The sequence below is a fragment of the Hibiscus syriacus genome, unplaced genomic scaffold (genome assembly GCF_006381635.1).
Source record: "Hibiscus syriacus cultivar Baekdansim isolate YM2019G1 unplaced genomic scaffold, ASM638163v2 tig00110339_pilon, whole genome shotgun sequence".
NCBI classification, from domain to species: domain Eukaryota; kingdom Viridiplantae; phylum Streptophyta; class Magnoliopsida; order Malvales; family Malvaceae; genus Hibiscus; species Hibiscus syriacus.
Window position 1 is genome coordinate 881,581 of NW_024062692.1, and position 25,512 is coordinate 907,092.

At 35.8% G+C, this 25,512-nt stretch overlaps 2 protein-coding genes across 3 annotated transcripts; one reads left to right on the forward strand and one right to left on the reverse strand.

Annotated features, from left to right (window-relative positions):
* The first annotated feature begins 1,840 nt into the window (after positions 1-1,840).
* Positions 1,841-6,160, forward strand: LOC120120469. Of its 2 annotated transcripts, none has more exons than XM_039140101.1 (3): positions 1,841-2,034; positions 3,028-4,033; positions 4,847-6,160. In XM_039140101.1, exons 1-3 carry the CDS (start codon positions 2,001-2,003, stop codon positions 4,935-4,937), a joined length of 1,131 nt encoding a protein of 376 aa, XP_038996032.1. In that variant the 5' UTR covers positions 1,841-2,000; the 3' UTR covers positions 4,938-6,160. The 2 variants fall into 2 exon arrangements, with proteins under 2 accessions (XP_038996032.1, XP_038996033.1); XM_039140102.1 differs by having other exon boundaries at positions 1,875-2,034; positions 2,946-4,033.
* Positions 6,161-6,357: 197 nt separating this feature from the next.
* Positions 6,358-8,587, reverse strand: LOC120120496 (40S ribosomal protein S25-4-like). Its single transcript, XM_039140137.1, has 6 exons — positions 8,552-8,587; positions 8,407-8,479; positions 8,173-8,309; positions 7,470-7,476; positions 6,700-6,730; positions 6,358-6,609 (listed from the first exon to the last, which is right to left on the reverse strand). Exons 1-6 carry the CDS (start codon positions 8,552-8,554, stop codon positions 6,534-6,536), a joined length of 327 nt encoding a protein of 108 aa, XP_038996068.1. The 5' UTR covers positions 8,555-8,587; the 3' UTR covers positions 6,358-6,533.
* Positions 8,588-25,512: the final 16,925 nt, after the last annotated feature.

Sequence of the window (25,512 nt, forward strand, 5' to 3'; positions counted from 1 at the left end):
GTAGTTTAATGATAATTATGTAACATTTGAAGTGACATTAATCGAAAAGATTACTTTACCAAATTCAATAACCTCTAGTGTACTTTATCTTAATTAAAAATATCCAAAATTAGCGGGATAAATTATGTTAGCCTCCTAAAGTTTTTTAATTTTATTTTATTTGGTGTGATATCTCAGAAAATTTTAATTTAAACTTTTTTTTCCATAAAATTTGTAATTTTGTATGTACTTTTGATAACTTTTTTAATTTAATTCTCATTAAGTTTATTAAAAATATTAACTTTGTAATAGATCAAATGAACATATTTACATTAATAATGGTATGAGTAAATTTCATTAAATATCTGCAAATTATAATTCTTATTTTAAATTAATTTTTAAACTTTAAATATTTTAAATTTATTCTCAAACTATTGATGTAAATAAATCAGGTCCATATGTTAACTAACCTTAATAAAACCATTGAGCGTCAATAATTGTTATAATTAATTGGGTAAAATACATTAGAGGTCACTACATTATATACAATTATTCTTTTTAGACAGTGACCTTTCACATGTTATAGAATGGCCAAATATTTTTGAAGAATATTCCTTTTAAGGTTTTCGTGGAAGAAAGTAGATTATATTCTCAAGGTGAAGAACTTGTTCATTGAAAAATTATTATTTTTATCATTGTTGTTGAGTTTGATTATTTCATCGAATTTGGAATTTTATCTGGAACTTATTGCTCTTTTAAAATTCATGTTAAGGTGAAGATTGTTAGAGTTTGACCAAATTCAATTAGACTAAATTAATGAAAATATAAATTAATAGAAATTGAGGGAAATAAAAAACCTAATTTGATTGAAAGTAGAAGAAACATATCTACTTTGAATGTTGATTAAAAGTAGAAAATCTAGTATTAATATATCTTTATTAAATGTGTCTCAATTTAGAGTTTTTTTTCTAAGAAAATAAATGAAACTAAATTTCGAAAATAAATTGATATTTGTACACAATTAGAAACTAAACTAGAAATCAACCTTTTTTAACATGTAATATCATCAAATTATAATAAATTGAAAACGTTAATAATCAAAATACATTTTTTTTTTCAATTTAATGATCAAATTTGAATAATTTTTTTTTAAAAAATTGGTGGGTCGGGTTTAATTAAAGCTATCTGGCAACAGAACCAACATATGGGTAATCCTATTATAGCGGTCATTTACTCGATGGCACTGCTGCTGCCCCTACTCTATTGGAGGAGAAGGGGAGTACCCAATACCAAAAAAACATGTTCTTTAAACGCTACTGAAATATCATAGGGTTAGATTGGGAGTAACCGTGGTCGTTTGACTGTTGCCGAGATAGTTATCGTCACCTAGAAATGATGGTTGCTGGCGTGGCTAGCTCTCGTCGGAAGATTGATGGGTGTGACTGGTGACCTTTAATTGTGGGATTGGGTAGTTTTCTAATGGGAGAATTGAAGTTGGATAATATTATTTATCTTATTATTTTTTAATTATTTTCCTTTTTTTACCTATCTTTTAACAATTAAAAAAGTATTTATTTAATTTACATCATAATACCGTTAGAAACTTATGGAGTGAAAAAACCAAATGTGTAAAATTGAGTGAATTAATTTTAAAAAATAAAAAATACAGTGATTAAGATAAGAGAGAAAGTAAAACTCCGAGCATGTAATTATAATTTACCCAAATAAAAAATGGAATATCAATGTGAAAAGTGAAAGATTGTGGGACCCCTATCTTATTTCTGTCAGCTCCCAAATTTTATCGGCTCGTTTCGCAAATCGTGGATGCTTTTTCCCTTGCATTTATTTCTTTCACCTCCCTTACGTCCTTTCTCTCTCTCTCTCCACGATCGTCCACAAATTCCTCTATTTAGCAAACAGTATTTTCTCTGATTTTTCTCCTTAATTTGTGATCTGAATTTCTCCATGGATTTGTGTTTCACTGTTTCTCTTTTGCTCGATCTTCGATCTTTCTTTCCATCATGAACACTGATTCTTCTTTCTCAGTCTTTTTAGGTGAGGTTGAAAGCTAAATTCGACTATTTACTTCTTCGTTTCTTTTAAACTGCCTACTTTTAGTGCGTGCCTATATGCACGTGTGAATTTTCAGCTGTTCTGATGTTTGCTTAGTTTATGATTGGAGATCTTTCACTTTTATGAATTATGATTCCGATTTTGCATGCTGAATGGTAGAGTTCGTTTTATTGGTTGTGCTTAAATTAAAAAAAAAAAAAGACTGGTAAGCAGTATTGCATAGATTATGAATTCCGTTAATGGAATGAAGTCGCGAATCGAAACGTAATTCGATCAAATGTGAAACGCCTGTTTCCATGGTTAGTAAGTATTTTATATTCATTATTAAATTAAATTATTAAATTTTATGATTAAAAGAATAATAATTAAATATTCAGAACAACTTTTAATACGAATGTAAAATAAAATCTCAATGCCAAAAATAATTATATCTTATAGGTCCTAAAGTTGAAAAACATAATCCAAAATAAAATCAAAGAAAAATATGCTCAGATCAACTTTTTAGAAATTTAACCTTCAATGGCTTGGTTGTGCAAATTATGTTGCTTTTGAATCGTGCAATCCAGTTTAAACTTTCCAGCAGTGACCAAACAAATTAACTCTGGGAGCTTGGAATGATCTCATGTATCCAAAACTTCAACGAAAGAGTTTATTGGTGCAATCTAAAAACTTTTTGGTTACTTCAACCTTAACATTTCCAGTCCACAGTTCTGAAGGATGAGATTGGGTAATAAGTTATGCATATGTTTCGTTAATCCTTAATTTCCAATAGACTATTTACTGGTCTTTATAAGCGCTATGTTTTGATTTTTTTTTCTAATTTCTTGGAATTTTGTTTTGAAACCTTATGGATATCATGTTTGATGTTACTGTTTGCTGAATTTTATTGTCAGGTAAGACACGTTGAGCCTCTTAACGCTTCTCAAGTTAAAATTGAATTTGATCTTACCATGTCTGACCGCGTTGCAAAATCAGATCGTGATAGCGATGGAACAGCTAGGAAATCTATGAACCATTACCATGCTGCTTGGATGTGTCACTGGAGGCATGCAAGGGAAAAGCCGTCCACTGAGGTTCACAATCATTTACTGAACTTTCCTGGACCCAAAAAAGTTGATCATGAGGATTCTAAGAAGCATCCTTTCCTTGAAGGGACTGAAATGGAAACCAATATTTTGAAATATTCTCAAGGAGATGTTTCTGAAGCCAGAACAGATGACACCTTGAAAAAGAGTCTGAGAACAGTTTCAAAGAAGTTGGGGAAAGAAATTTTGGATGGACAGTCTCTTCGACTGTCCACCAATACAGGGAATAGGGGAAGTGCTTTGTCTTTGAAGAATAATGCAGGTACTTCATCTGATGTTGAGGCAGTGAGGTATCGAATCGATCTCAATGATGGTCATAATTCTCTTGCGCTGGGTAAAAGTGACTGGGCATATCCTGAAGGCATTTCACGGATTCCTCAGCAGCTGGTCAAGCCTCATGAATTTCTTGAAGAAAACATCTTACCTGTTTCATTGTCTTTTCAAAATGATGTTGGGTCATTTTCTAAAATTGTACCATATGTAGTGCGGAGTGCGGTGGCTCCAAAACAATCTTTCACACATCAACATGAAAACATTGATCAATCAAGTCCTGTTGTAGTTCCCAAAGAGCACCTCATGGATACTAAACTTTGCAGATATTCTAACTTTTGGGTCCATGAGAAGAAAGCTGATGCCCTTTTCGAGTCCAGAAGAGTGGGGAGTTCATTATCCAGACAGAATGTTGCACCTCTATTACTGAATGACCAGTCAAGAAACAATAGTGAGAATAAGCAGAGTCAGAAATTGGAAACTGATTCTTATATTAGATTGCTTCCAAGCTTGGGTGGTCCTGAGGAAAAGAAATCAGGAAAACCATACAATGAGCATTTCTTGCTGCCAAGAATACCTCATTCTGTTCATGATGTCAAGACTATGAGGATTCTTTCTTGTTTCAGGTAATTAATTTTTTCTGTGTGACCCATTTAGTGAAAAAATGAAATTGGGAGGAAATAGTGGATTTTTTTGGTTAATGCAGAAGTTCTTTAGTTTAAGGCCCGAAACTATAGCCCAGCACTGATCTTGCAGGGGTGTGGGGATGGAGCCTCCATGGTACTGCAAAGTTTATTTTCTATGGTTTTTTTTCTTTTAAGTTCTTGCACTTATAAATATGCACGTAGGGTTTTGAAAGATTGTGTGAGAGAAAATAGTTCTGTGCCAATGTGCGCTCGTGTGTTAGCGTGATATTCGTAATCCTTGAAATTTCTCTCGTTTGCCCGTGATTTTTACCGTTTGAGATTTTTCACTGTAAATCTGTGTGTTTTTACTTTGCAATCTTGTTTGTTCTGTCGTCATTACCTTTTCGATTTTGTAATAATATTCTACACATTGAGTGCTTTATGGAAGACTAGTTTTCTTTGGTCATCATTAATATTGATCAGGGATGTAGTAGGCAAAATTTTATGTTAGGGGCGAACATCTAAAATTTTAAGAAGGGATGAACTTGTAAATTTTAGGGGAACGAAAATAGATTTTAATAGAAATATATAGAAAAAATCTGATATTGGAAATAGATTTTCAATGGCATTGAAAGGAAAGAAAACGCAAAAATATACCTCCCCCAGTCCATCCCTGATATTGACTAATTGGTCTTGCAATCATTGGATCCTAATGAGCAGAGCATGGCATAATTATATCTCTTTCTATACAAAGAGTGTAAATTACTTTAATTGAGCTTCAAAAGTAGACATAACTATTAATTAATTTTGCAGAACATCAAGGGAGTTCATACATTATCTGAAACTGAGAATGCTACTGGAGAAGCTAGGAACAGAAGTAACAACACAGAATTACCTGATATGAATGACGGGCTTCCTGCACTTCCTTCTGGGGCAAACTCGATGGATGATGGGATGACAAGCACCTCAAGAACCCAGAGTTTAGATGCATATAATCTCCTTTTCCATGCTGAGCAGCCTGCAAATTCCAATACCACTTCTTGTCCAGATGGTGTTTTGGGGCCAGAACCAAGCAGCAGATGGGTTAAACGTCTCAAATTGAACACTTCAGATCCTTTTGCTTTTGGTACTATGAGCTCTAGAATAGGGGAAATTTCATCCCGTGAAAAGATTAACAAGATCAGAAAATCATGAACTGCAGCAGAACGAGTTCAGAGCCCACAGTGGGTAGAAGCTATATGAGACCAAAACTGGCTCTTGATCAAACTCCAGTGCTATTAAAGAACGGCGACTCCACTTCCAGTGGTTCAGTGAGGAAAAGTCATGAAATATCTGTTTCAGGTGCTTGGATTCACCGATGGTGTCGTCACAAAGCTGCTCCACGAAACAAGAAGCCAGATGCTGCAGTGCTATGTGAACCACCGAGCTCAAAGGCAACTTCGCATGAACTCCAAGAGAAGCAGTTTCCAAGCATTGCAGCCATGGGTTTGATGGGGAAGGCCATAAACGGTTTTCATCCTTGTGAGTTTAGAAGAAAGGGGTCTTTGATAATTTGGAATACTTGAGAGATTTAGAGGCAATTCTTGCTAAAACCATTCGTGCTGGAAAAAACAAGTTGACCTCTAGGCGATGCCAGTAGTGTTGTTGGTTCTAGTTGTTGCTGAGGCCAAGAAATGCTCAATCCATCTTTGTTTCATATCAATAAGATCTTTCGCATGAATGGAGTGAAAATGTTGCCCAAGTATGCGTCCTTCATACTTACATTTCATGTGATATTTACATAAAAGGGTAAAGTTCTTCTAGTTGGGTTATTTATGGAAGGATGCTACAGAGGCCTTTAGCCTTAAATGAGCACTTTAACGGAGGATCAAGGAGGCGATCTCAACAACTATCATCTTTTCTTGCAAGTTTGAAGAACACTCCATGACTCAGAAATGACAAGGAAATACGAATTGGACTGTGAATCTTCATAGATTAGAGTGAGTTTTGTAATAATGAATCGGGTATGTGTTTGTCTGAAAAACTAAAAAGATGGAAGGAGTGGTAGGTAATTTTGTATCAAGTGGATTGCGTACTTTTGAAATTTACAACTACCCTAAGAACAGTGTATTAACTATTTTAGTGATATAATGGCTTATGTATGTGAATATAAATATGTGTGCTTGATCTGGAGGATCATTTCCATATATTTATGTCTGAAAATGGGTTGGACGTGGGTACCTGAAATATGAAAAGTTTGTAACATCGATGGACCAAATTTCTAAAGTCAATATGACTATTAAGATTTATGCTACTAAATCACCATATCAACCCGACCTACCAGGCAAATCTACCAAAGCTGAGTAACCAATTGTGTTGAAAAGTATCCACTAAACCACAAGAAATACAAGAAAAAGTAGTCCAAGGTAAAGTTTTAAACAAAAATTAAAGGAAAAATCATTTTCCAAACTCAAACACAACTATTACTTAGATCTAATTACGTAACAGTATAGGTAAAGATCTAGGTGTTTTTAGCCCTAGTGTAAATCTGCTGGCTAGAATGTGCACACATCAACCTAATCAACCCTCTGATACCACTTGTCACGCCCTCAGAACCTTCAAGTCCAAATTATCGCAATATCAGAGTTAAGGTCTGACAGGACGTGCGATCTTAGACGCTTCTTAACACTTCCGTGTCTTCTCTGCGACTAAGTAAGCCTTACTCAAGCCTAGTGAGCATGCAAACTCAACAAGGTTGGAATCAAGCCCTCAAGGCTTCTAGGATGCGGAAGCTTTATCACCAATGTGGCTACTCCAAGCCGCAAAGGTTGGACTATAATGTGGAAGTGCAAACACAAGTGTGGCTACTCCTAGCACCAAGATAGGCAACAACACAAAGAGAATAAAGAACAAAGAACATTGAAACTAGAGTAAATGCCTCATAGCTTTATTACTCTCTCCCAAGAGAATGAAGGAATAAATGGATGAATACAAATGAGGAGGAGAGGCTCTTTATTTATAGTTGAGCTCCCTCTCAATCAATGGCTTAGATCGATTTACATCAACGACTAAGATTTGCCCAATTAATACAAAATCCCCTAAATCAAGAAAACTCAATCAATCTTATCTAATTACATCCATTAGTAGGATTCTTTCATTGGATAGGTTTTCACACTAGATATGGTAAGATTCCCCCACAATATCTTCCTGATTTCTTGTCTCTTTCCATATTTACCGAGCTCATGTGATCATCTTCGGATATGATGCCACTTTCCTTTTCTGCACGGCCAATGTGAATGGGCTCCACAACATTCTCCAAGTGATGGGTCAAGTCTGGTGGCCTTGGCAAGTCCGATACTCCATCTTGAACCTCTTTGTCGGACACTTGCACCAATGTCCCAGTCCCAAAGATCACGACCCCATACACCATCAACTCCCGTATTACCTTCCTCGTAACCATTAATCTTTCGTGTGCTAAAAAAACATATTAGACACTATAACCAACTTTAGGTTGCTCATGTATCTAGGAGCAAACATTTTACAAAAGAAAGACAACCTGAGTACCAAACATAGAACCAACATTCAAACTTGATAATCAGAGATGAACCGAAGGGGGCTGTCGGGGGTGGTCTGTATAATTTCAAATTATTATCTAATTGAAGTATTTTATATTGATAATATGTTTTTCCCCCCATTAAATTTTATAATTTCGTCCCTAGCATAAAATCCTGAGTACGCTCCCTTGTCTATAACACAGGTGTATTAACATGAACATATTACTTTCTGTAACATCTATATAAAAGAGCTTATAAGAAAAAAAATATATAGCTCGGATTGCCAATGAGGGTTAAGAGATTGTAAACTTAGAATAAACAACTTCGAAGTATGTGCCCAAATTCATGTAACCATGTAGTAGTCAACATGGATTCAACACTAAAAAGTACTACCAAATATCTCATATAAATTTGTATTTCCTAATAAAATGAGCAGGGGGAGCAACAATACTACACTCAATCGAATGAACAATACATGCCTCAGTAAAAATCAAATCAGAACCTAATATCATCACAAAATGCAAGAGCAATACAAACATCATGCAAAGGGAAATTTAACAATCAAGAACAAATACTTAAACACATAATGAGGCAAAAAGAAAGTACCCTCAAACGATCAGAGAGGGTTGAAAGAGTGATAAGCTTGTATTTAGGAGCTTCAGAGAGAAGTTTGTAATTGGTAACCTGATCAAACAGTACCATGTTGTTCACCTGCTCTTTTTGCTTTCCCTTGCTCCACTTTTGTTAATACAACAAAAACCCAAATTTTATTTGACTCTAAAAAAAAGAAAAACCAACCCCATTATATATAATAAAAAAAGAAGATGAAGATGATGGCCTTCTTCTTCTGCTTTCCACCTCCAGACTTGGCTGGCTTTGATGAAGGAGGAGGGGCATTGTCTTTCTTTGGGGCCTGTAAAACCAAAAATAAAAAAGATTCAGTTTTCGATCCAAAACAGAGTGGGAAATGACAAGATTAAGTTACCATGGAATCTTTTGTTAGTGAATAAAAATGGGTAAAGAAGAGGTGCATTTTGGACGGCGACGAGAGTGATACAATGAAGGATGTGGGAGCTATTCCTACTCTTTTCACACCCCAAAAATTTTGGGTTAATATTAATAATCTTAATTGGATTATTTATTTCATTAATTTTGTGGACTAGTTTGTGAGTTTCCAAAGTTTTAGGTTAGTTTTTAGTTTCCCCTAGAAGTTCAGGGACCTAACTTGAGATTTGTCCATTCTCTACCTATAGGAAAAAAGAGAGGTTAAGGTGGTTCGAAACTTTGACTTAAAGGAAGGGTGTGCCATGCCCTAGCCATCTACGCTAGGCCACTATGGTGTAACATAATAAAAATGAATTTTAAATACTTAGGCGTGAGTTAAAAATAACCAAAACTAGAAACCCAGTGTTCGTGTTTCAGCCTTAAACCCTAAACTAAACAAACCCCATCCTCAAGCCTTTGACCGCTGATTCTTCCACCTCCGACCAATTATGGATAGCACCAATACCACCAACAGTTCTGGAATCCTCCCACGACCCAACCTCATTCGTTGGCTCACTGAAATCGTCCACATTTTTACTGAATCGAGAAAGAGATGCTACTCGACTTGCCTATCACTCTTTTCACCATTTCATAGTCAATCGACCATCGATGACTGTCATCGTCACCTCCAGTCAAAGCACCGTGACTGTCTAACCAAGACCCCTGAGGTCGATCGTCAAAATTCATTGTCATTCGTCGTGGAAAGCTCATTGAAGTTTCATCGAGAACCCCCTTTTCGCATTTGGTTTGCTCGATTCTGGCCGGTCTCGACACCTGCTTGCCTCACTGCCCCAAGCATCGGACTTCCCAGCTTCGTGTAACCAAAACCAGACCAGGCTCATCGTCGCCCTTTTTACCGATCGTAAGCGTTGGTAAGATCAATTTTAATGTTCGGTTAAATTGTCATGTTTTGGTTGATTTTTGGATTAAACTTAGTTGTATTAATGATTGGATGATTTTGGAGTGTTCGATCGTCCGTCCGGACCATATCGTCACCGCACACCCTGATAGTGCATGTGGGGCTTCTTCCCTTGACCTGGAAACCTTCTAGAACTGGTCTAGTCGATCTGGATTGGCCCGAACTGGCCAACCCGGTATGAACCAGATCTGTTTGACCCTAACCGAGTACACTTGACTCGTCCCATTAACTTTGACCCGACACATTGACTTGAGTTGACTATTGACTTTGACCAAAAAGTCAAAATTTTGAAAAGTCATATTATGTTTTGACGTCCTAAGTCTAAATTCGAAGTCCGTTTTTTCAAATTCAAACCTGAAAGCCTCTGAATTGACCGTTAAACCTGAATGTACATATGTAAATTAAGTATTTATTTCAGCGCATCAATTTTTACTGAAAGGACAAGTACTAATTAATGTTATCGCATATTTAAGGTACTCGTGGATCTCTTGATCGTTCAATTGCTTGACCTGGTTCCTCCTTATCCGCTCATCCACAAGAGCCCGTGAATACTCATATAGTTATGTAACACTGTTAAATATTTAGTTAGTATACTACTTCGATAATAACTCTGTACTGTTATGACCTAAGTTCTCGTACCGCTGGAGAGTGTAGTGAAGGCAATGTTTAGCAGATCTACCAGACTGATTCTTTTTGCGTGGTGTGTTCCTTGTGTGCCATATACCTATTTTAAATATATGTTTGAAATACCATTTGCACATGATTGTTTTATCTGATTTGCAATGTGTCAATATGTTTGACTTGATTTCGTATGTTTTATCTGATTTACAATCTGATTTACAAAGATTTAAGCCTAATTATATGATTCCTATACTCTAGTTATTGATTTTACTTAATTGATATATGTTTGAACTCTGTTTTCCTGCTACCACCGTTTGTTGTCTGAAAATGTTTTTCTTCGGGTACTCTGGGATCTGGTATGAAGTCTCTGCAGGTTCAGCTTCGATTAAGCTGGTAATTCCTTATAGACCTAATGTGACTCTTGGGTGGGCTCCTAGGCCCAATAGGTCTAGTGGTAAGACCTTATGGACCATAAGGTATTCCCATAGGTGGCACCTCTGCTATATGCATTGGGTAAGTCATTATGGGCCTGAGGGCACACCCTCTCATGTGGGCACCTACGCTTCGGCTAGGGTAAGAACTTATGGACCCAAGGTGTTCCCTTAGGTTATGTAGTTCTAGGGGACTGCATATGGTGTTCGGTTGGAGGGTAATTCTAAAATTTTAAACCAAAACTCTACTGAGTTTTAATAACTGTGATCTGAACTGATTTTAAAAACTTAACTGTATTCTTTATTTCTGCACTGTTGGAACACATTGGGCTCTCTAGATCATTCCCCCAAACTTTTCTCTTTCATATATTTTGGATAGTCGACCCGTACCTAACAATTAGTGGATCGACACATTCATACATTACTTTTTGTTGTAATAATTTTATCTTTCGAGTTGCATTTATTTTTGGGTGACATGTGCTACATTTTGAAAATATTTGTTCTACGATATTTAGTCGTTTACTGCTTTTGTTATTAATGTTAGAATGACTTCGATACTGATTTTGAAATATTTTATTTTACTCAATTTTTTACGACTTTAATTTACTAGATTTAAACTTTAATGCTATTAATTATATTTTTAAAGATGTTTAAATATAATATGGATTTTCAGTTATCAAAAAATATTTTAGAATATTTTTACTATAATTCACTAGATTAGGTCGTAACACATAAACCGGGTCTAGGGGGTTACAAATTTTGGTATTAGAGCTTTTGGTTTTAAAACCTCAAACTATGAATGGGTCCAAGTTTTTACGAGTTTAATGTGTTTGGACTCCAAGTGCCAAAACTAATCCTAGGATTTATCTTTTGGTAGTGAACCTCAAGATCCACCAAGATGAGTGCTAAACGTGGTCGTCGACCTGGCCGTGGATGAGGTCGAGAGACTAGGTTTACGGACCCGATAGACGAGACGCGTGTAGATCCTGTGCCTTTTGTAGATAATTATGCTCCTACGACCCCGATGGATCTTCCCCTACCCTTGGTATAGACCCTTGGTATAGGTTTGAGTTATCCAGTTAGAGGAGTGACCGTTTCTGAGATTGAACCTTCTAGAGTAGTGCTAGATGATAATCTCGGTAGGCAATTTCTCCAGATGATTCAGGGAGCTGTAGAGCTGCAGGCGTTGTACATGATGTTCCTATTTCTCAGACTCTGATTACTAATGAAGTTATGACCATTGGAGAGGCCCTAATAGTAGAGCTCCAACTGCGGTCGATGACTGGCTTTTTGATACTGAGCGACGCATAGATCAATTAAGATTCAACATACGACGGCGTTATTTGGGAACTGTTTCTATATTAGATGGGAATGCCCACACCTGGTGGGAGTCTATGGTCAGTAGTGTTCCGTCCGATTGCTTGTCCTGGGATTTCTTCAGAGAGCATTTTATGAGTCATTTTTTGGGAGAACATTATCTCAAGCAGAGGCGACAACAGTTCCAGGATCTGGTTAAGGGAGATATGACAGTATATGAGTATGAGAATGAGTTATTGAAGTTGATGAAGTATGGTTCAAGTTTGGTACCTACCGAGAGGGATGTGTGCCGAAAGTTTGCTCAGGGACTCAGATACGAGCTGCGTCATCAAGTGGTTAGTGTTCGATGTTGTAGTGGGGAGAACAAAAGATGCTGAGGAAGTGTAACTTCCCAAACACTGGGTTAGTGACTAAATTGTAGAATTTCATAATTTAGTGACTAAAGTAGATAAATTGAAAAGTTTAAGGGTTTATATGAAAAATCTTGTGTAGGATTGAATAGAAAAGAAGAATGATTGGAAGGGAACAATGGTCATTTGACAAATAAATGAATTAAAAATTGGAGTATGGTGAGGATATATACACGTGGAGAATGGAAGAAAAAGGGGAAAATAAAGATTTTTCCATAATATCTTCACTCTTCTTCCTCTTCAGCTGTGAACTATCACAAACAAATATGAGTTTTCTTGTTAGCTGATTTTGAATTGAATTTAAGTTTGGTTTATGTTACTTAGATGATACTTAAGCTTAAGGAAAGCTTAAGTTATCTTATAATCAAAAGATGAAAGAGTTAGAAAGAATTAAAGATGTGAGGTTTATAAGTGAAATCTTAGGAGAGAGTTAGTAAGTAAAGTTTAAAACTAAATTTGAACTTGTCATCAGCTAAATTAAGAAATTGGAGTGTTAGAATTGAAATTAGAACATGTTGAAAAATTGGTAGGATTCTTGATTTCAAGATATAGATGATTTTGAAGATAATGATGGTTTATATGGACATAAGTTGATTTGAGTAAGGGTAGTTGAGTTTAATGGCATGATAAGAGCTTAAAATGGAAGGTTTAGATTGATATTGAGGAATTTTTGGGTTTAAAAAGTGAATTCTGGGCTATGAGTATCGATACTGCTTCATCCAGTACCGATACTTCAAGGGTAAATGAATGAAATTTGAAGTAGGGGTATCGATACTGGTTGAATAGTATCGATACCATAAGCCCGGATTTGACAAGTTATTCATGTGGTATCGATATCGAAATGGTAGTATCGATACCAAGGGTACCGATTCCATTAGGCCAGTATCGGTACCATTTTTGAAATAAGGATTACAGAATCGAAAATGGGTATCGATACCCAGGCTTGGTATTGATACCACAGCTAGGGAAGTATCAGTACTATACACAGGGTACCGATACTACTCAAAGTGGAAAAGTGTATAAAGCCTTTCTTTTAGCTTGAGTTATTAGGGATAGAATTATAATACTTAGAATTATGATATACATATCAAATGCATGATTGTGTAGATATCGAGCATAAGAAAGTTCTGGAATGACCGAAGAGTTAGGATCGATTAAGAATGATAAAGTCATAGAAGTTGATTGGGATTAAGTAAGGCAAAGGTGAGTACAAGCTATAGTATAAATATAGTTTTATGGAAATAAGACTTGTGATAAGTCTATTTCCTATGTTTAAATTTCATGGTTCAATAGTTATGAACATGCATATATTGTGATCATTATAAGTACATGCATAAGTGTTATATGTTTATATTTTTTGATACATGCTATATGATTCATGTGAAAATAATTAAATAACATAAGCTATATGACATGATATAGATGATTATATGTCCATGTGCTTCATGATATGTGATAAGATATATGTGATCATAAGAGAAATGACATTAGTAAATGAAATAGTGATTATATGGTTATATGGAACATATAAATATTCAAGCACATGTCATGTGACATGATAATTATAGGTATAGTTGGCATTCCAAGAGTCGAGGGATTATATGAGGTTCTTTGGGACATATACGAGGTCCTTCGGGACATACATGAGGTCATTTGGGACAAATTTCATATGCCACTAAGTGGAAATTATACGAGCTGTGGTGACAGCATGTGTGCAAAACCTCAAAGTACTCACATAACTTCAGTTCTCAATAATATACATGGGCACATAAAATATATAAAAGAGTTTATTTTATTATAAGATATCATGTTATTATTCGTTAATGATGGATCATACGTGATATGATTGAATAGTGAATTGATAATTATGATGATACATGAAATGATTGGATTGCATGTTCATACATTAGGAAATGCATTATTGTATTTTATGCCTCACTAAGTCTATGACTTAGCGTGTAAGCATTTTACACGTAGGTATTGAGAAGCAGGAGGATCATACCTAGGATTTGCAGAACAGTATACCTCTACTCGAAGATCGGGTCAAAAGTAAATTAGATAGTATGTATTTTGTTGAATCAAATGTGTTGGCATGTAGACAATATTATGATTTACATATGCTCTGATCGATTTTGTAATATTTTGATTGTATTTATGTAAATTGTTAACTTTATGTTAATGAAATTTAAATTTTCCATGATTTTTATAAGTGTAAAAGTTTTGAATAGTCAATGTGACATCTCAGATTCGTATCCGGGTCGGGTATGGGTTGGGGGTGTTACATTTAATGGTATCAAAGTTAAGGTTTAGCCGATTCTAGGCATAAACCGAAGTCTAGAGTGTCTTTAAATGTATACATACCAACAAAATAGTAAGAACTTCTGATCTGATAAGGTAATGAGTATGTTGTTTTGCTAATAGAGCTATATAGTTATGTTTTATTAGATGTTCGGACACGATAGCTCCCGAAGTGAAGCGGGGGATGATAGACCTGCTGGGAGTAGTAATTCACCTTCCATGGCTAGGAAAAGTGAAGAACATACACTTTCAGGAGTGCCTGTGTAAGATCAAGATGTTTTCTTCAGGACGTTGGACACTATCCTGGCGCGTTTCTAATCTCTTGCTTCCTCAACTCAGAGAATAAATGTAGCAAATGAGTTAAAGGGATTAGGAGATCCTGAGTTCAAAGGTGAAGTTGATGAATGTCCTATTGTTGTGGACCTTTGGCTCAATGACATGAAGATAATGTTAAATGGAATCCACTGTTATGACGTGGAGAAGTTAGATAGAGTGGTCTATTTGCTCCGTGGGCAAGCGAGAATTTGGTGGATAAATATCACTCTGAGGATGAAAAGTGACTAAGTGACGTGGTCCTTGTTCCTAGAAGAGTTTAAGCACAAATATATAGGAGATCAGTTCATCAAGAAGATGAAACAAGATTTTTGAATCTGAAGCAATTGAATCGTACTGTGTATGAATACGAGTGTGAGTTTAGTAAGTTAAGTCATTTTGCGGCTGAGTTGATTCCGACAGAGAATGATGCATGGAGTGGTTTGTGGAGAGCTTGCGCCCGAGGTTGAAAAAAATATTGATCGTGTTGAATCTGTCCTCATTTCAAGAGGTAGTAAATCGTGCTAAAGCTCTAGAGAGAGCTTAAAATGAAAGGTGTGAGGAGCAAAAAGCCCAACCGTCCAAAAGAAATGGGGCTTCATCAAGTTCTACATCACCTAAGAGAGGTAAAGATTCTGGTTTTTGATCTCAGACAAGGTATGAGTCAGTGGCATCCTCCTCTAGAGGATCAAGTCAGATGAGAGCTAGACAGACTCAATCAGTAGGGTCTGGTACTAGGAGAAAAAATCAGGGTCAAGTCAGACAATGTCAACTTTGTGGAAGAAGCCATAGCGGATTATGTAGATTAATCTCTGAAGCTTGTTTCCGATGTGGAGAAACATGAAATTACATGCGGGATTATCCATTGACGGCCGGAGAGCCTGCACAATCAGAGCGATCTGCTTTGTTGTCTCAGAGAGGAAGGAGATGGGTAAGAAGAATTCAGCCCGAGTCATCTATCAACAGGAAGTGTGCTCCACTGCATGAGTGTATAACATCAAAACCAATGAAGAACATGATGATCCCGTGATAATCGCGGGTACTTTTCTATTATATGATAAATATGTTATGGTATTGATTGATTCGGGTTCCACATACTCATATATTAGTAATAAATTGGTGAGACAATTGGGAATTCAATTAAAAACCACTAATAGTGTTATGATAATAACAAATCCATTAGGACATAGTGCTCGAGTAAATAGAGTATGTCGAGGGTGTCCCATACGGATTCAAGGAATTGAATTCCCTGTTAATCTGATGTAATTACCCTTTGAGGAATTTGAAGTAATATTGGGAATAGATTGGTTATATCATTATCATGCTAATGTCGATTGTAGGCTGAAGAGAGTAACGTTGATCAGTTTAGAAGGAGTGGAAGTTATAGTGTTCAGTGAAAGATGGAATCCATTGGCAAATATAATATCAATGATGTCAACCACAAATTTATTATTACAAGGATGCCAGGGTTTTATTGCTAATGTGATGGACACTAAAACCAATGAGAAAGGGTTAGAAGAGATTCCCATAGTCAGACAGTTCCCTGATGTCTTTCCCGCAGAATTGCCAGGTTTACCTCCGGATAGAGATGTGGAATTTTAGATTGAAGTAATGCCTGGAATAGCGCCTATTGCAATGGCACCATACAGAATGGCTCCTAAAGAATTGCAGGAATTAATAATTCAATTACAAGAATTACTGGAAAAAGGATTTATAAGACCAAGTGTGTCACCTTGGGGAGCTACAGTGTTGTCTGTAAAGAAGAATGTTGGTTCGATGCGTCTCTGCATTGATTATAGGCAACTCAACAAGGCGACTATCAAGAATAAGTATCATCTCCCTAGAATTGACGATTTATTTGATCAGTTAAAGGGAGATTCGATATTTTCTAAGATTGATTTGCAGTCTGAATATCATAAGTTGAAGATTCAAGAGAAAGATATTCCGAAAACAGCTTATAGAACGAGATATGGTCACAATGAGTTTATTGTTATGTTATTTGGGGATGCACCGACTGCTTTCATGGATCTGATGAATAGAATATTTCAACCTTATTTGGACCAGTTTTCAGTGATGATATATTGGTGTACTCGAAATCGAATGAAGAGCATAGTGCACATCTGAAGATAGTTTTACAGATTCTATGAGATAAGAAGTTATATGCCAAACTATCTAATTGTGAATTTTGGTTGAATGAAGTGACATTCCTTGGACATGTAATTTCTGCAGAAGGAATTCGAGTTGATCTCAAATGATAAGAGCCATTTTAGAATGGGAAGTTCCAAAGAATGTATCTAAAGTTTGAAGTTTTCTGGGGCTTGTAAGTTATTATCGAAGGTTCGTTAAGAACTTGATAGCTTTAACTTTGACTAAATTGATGAGGAAATATGAAAAATTTGCTTGGAATCCTGAATGTCAAGAAAGTTTTGATACGTTAAAGAAATTTTTGACAGAAGCTTCGGTATTGGTTCAACCTGAGTCTGGCAAGAACTACGTGGTTTACAATGATGCGTCTCATAACGACTTAGGATGTGTGTTAAAGCAAGAAGGCAAAGTAGTGGCCTATGCATCCAGGAAATTGAAACCACATGAAAAGAATTATCCAACGCATGACTTGGAGTTGGATGCAGTAGTGTTCGCTCTTAAGATTTGGCGTCACTACTTATATGGAGAACGTTGCTATTTATATACAGATCATAAGAGTTTGAAGTATCTGATGACTCAGAAAGAATTAAATTTGAGGCAGAGAAGATGGATAGAATTTTTAAAAGATTATGATGTGGTAATTGATTTCCATCTGGGAAAACCAAATGTGGTAATTGATGCCTTAAGTCGAAAGACGTTTACAACCTTATGAGATTTATATGCCAGGTTGTCATTGGATGGAGATGGTGCAATATGTGCAGAATTAACACTTAATCCAACATGGATGGATCAAATTAAGGAATTACAAACTAAATATGAAAAGTGTTTGAAGAGGATACAAAAAATAAAGAGTGAAGAGAATAAAGATTATGAGATTAAATCTAATGGAAATCTGTATTATCGAGGGAGATTCGTGATTCCGGATGATGATGAGTTGAAGAATGATTTGTTAACAGAAGCTCATTGTAGTCTATTGATGATGTACCCAGGTGGAAACAAGTTGTATATGGATCTCAAGAGTCGATATTGGTGGCCAGGAATGAAGAGAAGTATTAAGGAATTCGTGTCCAAGTGTTTGATTTTCCAGCAGTCAAAGTTGAGCATCAGGTTCCATCAGGACTATTGCAACCAATGTCTATTTCTCAATGGAAATGAGAGAATGTGACGATGGATTTTGTGATGGGGTTACCTTTGACTCCAAACAAAAGAGATTCCATTTGGGTGATTGTAGATAGATTAACTAAGTCAACCCATTTCATTCCTGTAAGAACTGATTTCTCCTTGGATAAATATATTGAACTGTACATCAGGGAGATTATACGATTGCATGGTGTACATGTTTCAATTGTTTCTTATTAGGATCCTAGATTTACATCGAGATTTTGGAAAACTTTACATGGAGCGCTAGTAACTCGATTGAATTTCAGCACAACATTTCATCCTCAGACAGATGGGCAGTCTGAGAGGACTATCCAAAATTTGGAAGATATGCTAAGAGCTTGTGTGATCTAGTTTAAAGGATATTGGGGAAAATACTTGCCACTTGCCGAATTTGCTTATAAGAATAGATATCGGTCAAACATCAAGATGGCTCCCTATGAGGCTTTATATGGGAAGAAGTGTCGTACGCCCTTAAACTGGTACGAGCTTAAGAATCGAGAATTTCTTGGTCCTGAGTTGATTAAAGAAGTGGAAGAGAAAGTTCAAGTGATTCAGAACAATCCCAAAGCAACAACTGATAGATAGAAATCATATGCTGATCTCAAGAGGAAAGAAATCAAGTTTCAGATTGGAGATAAAATATTTCTAAAAGTGTCTCCGTAGAAGAAAGTGTTGAGATTTGGACGAAAAGGAAAACTTAGTCCTCAGTTTATTGGGCCCTATGAGATCGTTAAAAGAGTGGGACCAGTGGCATACCAATTGGATTTGTCACATGAAATGGAGAAGATACATAATGTTTTCCATGTTTCCATGCTTCGAAGATATGGGTCTGATCCCTCCCATGTGGTGACCCCAGAAGAAATAGAAGTTCGGCCTGACTTGACCTATGAGGAAGAACTGGTACAAATATTGGCTCATGAAGTGAAACAGTTACGGAACAAGACTATTCTATTGGTCAAGATGTTATAGATGAATCATAAGGTAGAGGAAGCAACGTGGGAACGTGAATATGACATGAAGAAGCAATACCCCATATCTTTATACAGTAAAACTTCGAGGATGAATTTTCGTAAGGGGGAGATTTGTAACATCCCAAACACCGGGTTAGTGACTAAATTATAAAATTTTAGAATTTGGTGACTAAAGTAGATAAATTGAAAAGTTCAAGGGTTTATATGAAAAAACTTGTGTAGGATTGAATAACAAAGAAGGATGATTGGAAGGGAAAAATTGTCATATGACCAATAAATAAATTAAAAATTGGAGTATTGTGAGGATATATACACGTGGAGAATAGAAGAAAAAGGGGAAAAGAAAGATTTTTCCAGAATATCTTCATTCTTCTTTCTCTTCAGCCGTGAGCTACCATAAGCAAAGGTGAGTTTTCTTGTTAGCTGATTTTGAATTGAATTTAAGTTTCGTTTATGTTCCTTAGATGATACTTAAGCTTAAGGAAAACTTAAGTTATCTTAAAATCAAAAGATGAAGGAGTTAGGAATAATTAAAGATGAGAGGTTTATAAGTGAAATCTTGGAAGAGAGTTAGTAAGTAAAGTTTGAAACTAAATTTGACTTGTCATCAGCTAAATTAAGAAGTATGAAGTGTTAGAATTGAAATTAGAACATGTTGGAAAATTGGTAGGATTCTTGATTTCAAGATATATATGATGAGATTTTGAAGATAATGATGGTTTATATAGACATAATTTGATTTAAATAAGGGTAGTTGAGTTTAATGGCATGATAGGAGCTTAAAATGGAAGGTTTAGATTGGTATTGGTGATTTTTTGGGTTTAAAAAGTGAATTCTAGGCTATGAGTATCAATACTACTTCATCCAGTACCGATACTTCAAGGGTAAATGAATGAAATTTGGAGTAGGGGTATCGATACTGGTTGAACAATTTCAATACTATAAGCCTGAATTTGATAAGTTATTCATATGGTATCGATACCAAGGGTACTGATACCATTAGACCAATATCGGTACCATTTTTGAAATAAGGATTAAAGAATCGAAAATGGGTGTCAATACCAGGTTTGGAATCGATACCACAGCTAGGGAAGTATCGGTATCGTACATATGGTACCGATACTACTCAAAGTGGAAAAGTGTATAAAGCCTTTCTTTTAGCTTGAGTTATTAGGGATCGAATTATAATACTTAGAATTCTGATATGCATATCAAATGTATGATTGTGTAGATACCGAGCATAAGCAAGTTTCGGAACGACCGAAGAGTTAGGATCGATTAAGAATGATAAAGTCATAGAAGTTGATTAGGATTAAGTGAGGCTAAGGTGAGTGCATGTTATAGTATAAATGTAGTTTTATAGAAATAATACTTGTGATAAGTCTATTTCCTATGTTTAAATTTCATGGTTCAATATTTATGAACATGCATATATTATGATCATTATAAATACATGCATAAGTGTTATATGTTTATATGTTTTGATACATGTTATATGATCCATGTGATCATAATCAAATAACATAAGCTATATGACATGATATAGATGATTATATGTCATTTGCTACATGATATGTGATAAGATATATGTGATCATAAGAGAAATGACATGAGTAAATGAAATAGTGATTATATGGGTATATGGAACATATAAATATTCAAGCCCCATGACATGTGATATGATAGCTATATGTATAGTTTGCATTCCAAGAGTCGAGGGATTATATGAGGTCCTTCGGGACATATATGAGGTCTTTCGGGACATACATGAGGTCATTCGGGACAAATTTCATATGCCACTAAGTGGAAATTATACGAGTTGTGGTGACAACATATGTGCACAACCTCAAAGTACTCACATACCTTCAGTTCTAAATAATATACATGGGCACATAAAATATATAAAAGAGTTTATTTTCTTATAAGATATCATGTTATTATTCATTAATGATGGATCATATGTGATATGATTAAATAGTGAATTGATAATTGTGATGATACATGAAATGATTGGATTGCATGTTCATACATTAGGAAATGCATTATTGTATTTTATGCCACACTAAGTCTATGACTTTGCATGTAAGCGTTTTACATGTAGGTACTGAGAAGCAGTAGGATCAGACCTAGGATTTGCAGAACAATATACCTCCACACAAAGATCAGATTAGAAGTAAATTACACAATATGTATTTTGTTTTATCAAATGAGTTGGCATGTAGACAAAATTTTGATTTACATATGCTATGATCGTTTTTGTAATATTTTGATTGTATTTATGTAAATTGTTAACTTTATGTTAATGAAAGTTTAAATTTTCCATGATTTTTTATAAGTGTAAAAGTTTTGAATAGTCAATGTTACACCTCGAATTCGTATCTGGGTCGAGTACGAGTTGGGGGTGTTACAGGAAGTCGAGACTTCTACACTTGATAGAGATAGGGTAGATTGAGATCGATCTAGGAGGCCTTTAGGTCAGTTTGAGTATTTATGCACGCCCTGATTAGAGGACTCGTATTGCTGCTCATCAAAGGAGTCATACTGGTTCGAGGCATGCGTTACCTCCACATTCGTCAATTAGTCGAGGTGATTCTTCAGGTTTTACTCCGATATTGAGTTGTGAGTATTGTGGAAATCAACACGGGGGAGAGTTCCATAAGAAAATGGTTTCCTGTTATCGCTGTGGATCCATTGATTCTGAGGAATTATCCCCATCCAGCCTCTGTCGATCGGACCCCTGCTCAGACTCTTACACGTTTACATTCTTCTGTTTAGACTCCCGTTAGGAGTCACAGTCAGAGTAGGACTTCCAGATCTATTTCTAGGATTGGCAGTAGAGCTCGATCGCAGAGTAGAGGACCAGTTGCTTTTGAGACTAGAGAGTCAGCCCTTGTCTATGCTACCCGATGTTCTGTTGATCAAGTTGAGCCAGGGACTTCTGTAGGTATATTTGTTGTTATTTCCATTTCTTACCTACATTTCTAACAACACCATTTCTATACTCGAGCTACATATCTTAAAACCCTTGAATTTTTTATTTAAGGCACCGAGATCACTGTTTCCGTTCCGAGTCTAACAATATTTTCTATTATTTTCAATAAAGTAATTATCCTTTAACCTATAAAGTAGCCATTAGTGGTCTAGATTTTGTTTCCAGATTGATTCTAGTGAATTTCAAGGATGAAATTCTTTTAAGGGGAAGAGAGTTGTCACACCCCAAAAATTTTGGGTTAACATCAATAATCTTAAATGGATTATTTAATTAATTAATTTTAGGGACTAGTTTATGAGTTTCCAAAGTTTCATGCCAGTTTTCAGTTTTCCTGAAGTTCAGGGACCCAACTTGAGATTTTTCCATTCTTTACCTGCAGAAAAAAGAGGTTAGGGTGGTTTGAACCTATGACTTAATGGAAGGGTGTGCCATGCCTTAGCCATATAGGCTAGGCCACTGTGGTGTAATATAATAATAAAAATTAATTTTAAATACTTAGGCTTGGGTTAAAAATACCCAAAACCAAAAACCCCCGTGTTTGTGTTTTAGTCCTAAACCCCAAACTAAACGAACCCCATCCTCAAGCCTTCGATCACCGATTTACCCACCTCCAATAGTTGTGTACATCACCGACACAACCAGCAACTCTGGCATCCTCTCACGACCCAACCCTATATGTTGGCTCACCAAAATGACTATTGTTTTGCCGAATAAAGAGAGAGAAGCTGCTCAACTTGCCCATCGCTTCTTTTGTTGTTTCATAGTCAATTAGCCACCGGTGAGTGTCATCGTCACTCCAGTTGAAGCATCGCGACCGTCTAACCAAAACCTCTAAGGCTGATCGTCAAAAGCCACTGTCATTCGCCGTGGAAAGCTTGTCAAAGTTTCATCGAGAACCCTCAATCACGTCAGTTTTGTTCGATTTATGTCGGCCTTGACACTGGTTTGCCTCACCGCCCCAAGCACCGAACTCCCCAACTCCATGCGATGAAAACCCGACCAGGTTCGTCACCCATCATCGCTGTTTTCGCCGATAGTCTGCGTTGGTAAGCTCGATTTTAATTTTTGGTTAAATTGTTACGGTTTTGGTTGATTTTTGGGTTAAAATTGGTTGTATGATGTTGAATGATTTTAGAGTGTTTGGCTATTCGTCCTAGTCCCTATTGTCGCTGCACGCACCGTCACGTGTTGGTGGTGCGCATAAGGCTTCTTTCCCTGCCCTAGAATCCTTCTAGAACCGGTCCAGTCAGTTTGGATCGGCCCGAACCGACCAACCTGGTCTGAACCAGGTTTGTTAGAACCGAACCGAGTCAACGTGACCCATCTCGTTGACTTTGACTAGAGTTGACCGTTGACTTTGACCAAAAAGTCAAACTTCTCGAAAAGTCATATTTTATGTTTTTCGACGTTCTGAGCTTGAATCCAAAGTCTGTTTTTTCAAATTCAAACCCGAAAGCCTTTGATTTGATCATTAAACCCGAATGTGTATGTGTAAATTAAGTATTTATTTCTGTGCATCAAATTTTACTGAAGAGTCAATGACTAATTAATGTTATCGTATATTTAAGGTACTCGTGGATCTCCTGATCATTCGAATGCTCGACCTGATTCCTCCCGATCCACTCCTCCCTAAGAGCCCGTGAATACTTGTATAGTTCTGCAAACTTATTAAATATTCAGTTATAATAACTTTGTATTGTAATGACCTAGGTTCCCGCTTCGCTGAAGAGCGTAGTGAAGACAATGTTCAGTAGATCTACCAGACTGATTCTTTTTGCGAAGTGTGTTTCTTGTGTTCCATATAAATGTTTAAAATATATGTTTGAAATACCATGTGCACATGATTGTTTTTTCTGATTTGCAATGTGCCTATCTGTTTGACTTGATTCCGTATGATTTATCTGATTTATAGTCTGATTTCTGATATGATTGTCTGATTCATGTACTCTGGTTAGTGATTTTACTGAATTAATATATGTTTGAACTCCGTTTTCCTTCTACCACCAGTTACTATCTAAAAAATGTTTTTCTTCGGGTACTCTGGGATCTGGTATGAAGTCTCTACAGGTTCAACTTCGGTCAAACTGATAATTCCTTATATAGGTTCAGACCGATCGAGCTAGTAATACCTTATGGACCTAAGGCAACCCTTGGGTGGGCTTATGGGCCCAATGAGCCTAGTGGTAAGACCTTATGGACCCTAAGGTATTCCCTTAGGGTGACACCTCTGCTATGTGCATTGGGTAACTCTTTATGGGCATAAGGCACACCCACTCAGGTGGGCACCTATGCTTCGACTAAGGTAGACCTTATGAACCCAATGTGCTCCCTTAGGTTATGTAGTTATGGGGAACTGCATATGGTGTTCAGTTTGAGGGCGATTCTGAAATTTTAAACTAAAAACTCTACTGATGTTTTAATAACTGTGATCTGAACTGATTTTAAAAACTTAACTGTATGTTTTACTTATGCACTGTTGGAACACACTAGGCTCCCTAGCTCATTCAACCAAACTTTTCTCTTTCATATATTTTGGATAGGCGACCTGTACCTGACACTTGGAGGATCGACACATTCGTACAATATTTTTTGTTGTAATGTTTTTATCTTCCGAGTTGTATTTATTTTTGGATGGCATGGCCTACATTTTGAAAATATATGTTCTATGACGTTTACTGCTTTTTTTTATTGATGTTAGAATGGTTTCGATATTGATTTTAAAATATTTTAATTTACTCATTTTTTACGACTTTAATTTACTGGATTTAAACTTTAATGTTATTAATTATATTTTAAAGATGTTTAATTATAATGTGTATTTTCAATTATTGAAAAATATTTTTTGAAATTTTTTTACTGTAATTCACTAGATCTAGTCTTAACGCATAGGCCAGGTCTAAGATGTTATAACTCAGAGTTTGGTTTGCCTTAGACGTCGTCGTTTTATCTTGTAAAACCATAGGCTTTCAATATTTCTTAACCTGTTAATTTCACTGCAAGCCCGATAGTGCTTTTTATCATAAGCCCAATACCAATTGGATAACTTTCTTTCATTTCAATTTTTAATTAATATAATATCAAAAAAAATTCAACGCTTGACTAAATAATCACTTTGACTCATACTTTATTTTTGAGTATTGTGATTAGGAGTGAGTATTTGATCTAGTCGAGTTAAAAAATTTTGAGTTATTCGAGTTGACGAGTCTTATTTTATAACTCAAAGTTGACTTGAAATTTTTTCGAGTCGAGTCGACTTGACTCAATTCAAATTTTAACATTTTTATTTAAATTTAATTGTAAATATTTATAATATTTGATTCTAATT

Coding starts and splice junctions, on each gene's coding strand:
- LOC120120469 (XM_039140101.1), top strand. CDS start 2,001: ATGAACACTGATTCTTCTTTCTCAGTCTTTTTAG. Junction 2,035..3,027: donor TTCTTTCTCAGTCTTTTTAG/GTGAGGTTGAAA, acceptor TTGCAAAATCAG/ATCGTGATAGCGATGGAACA. Junction 4,034..4,846: donor AGGATTCTTTCTTGTTTCAG/GTAATTAATTTT, acceptor TTAATTTTGCAG/AACATCAAGGGAGTTCATAC.
- LOC120120496 (XM_039140137.1), bottom strand. Junction 8,310..8,406: donor AGGTGGAAAGCAGAAGAAGA/AGGCCATCATCT, acceptor TGTTGTATTAAC/AAAAGTGGAGCAAGGGAAAG. Junction 6,610..6,699: donor CGCAGAGAAGACACGGAAGT/GTTAAGAAGCGT, acceptor GGGCGTGACAAG/TGGTATCAGAGGGTTGATTA.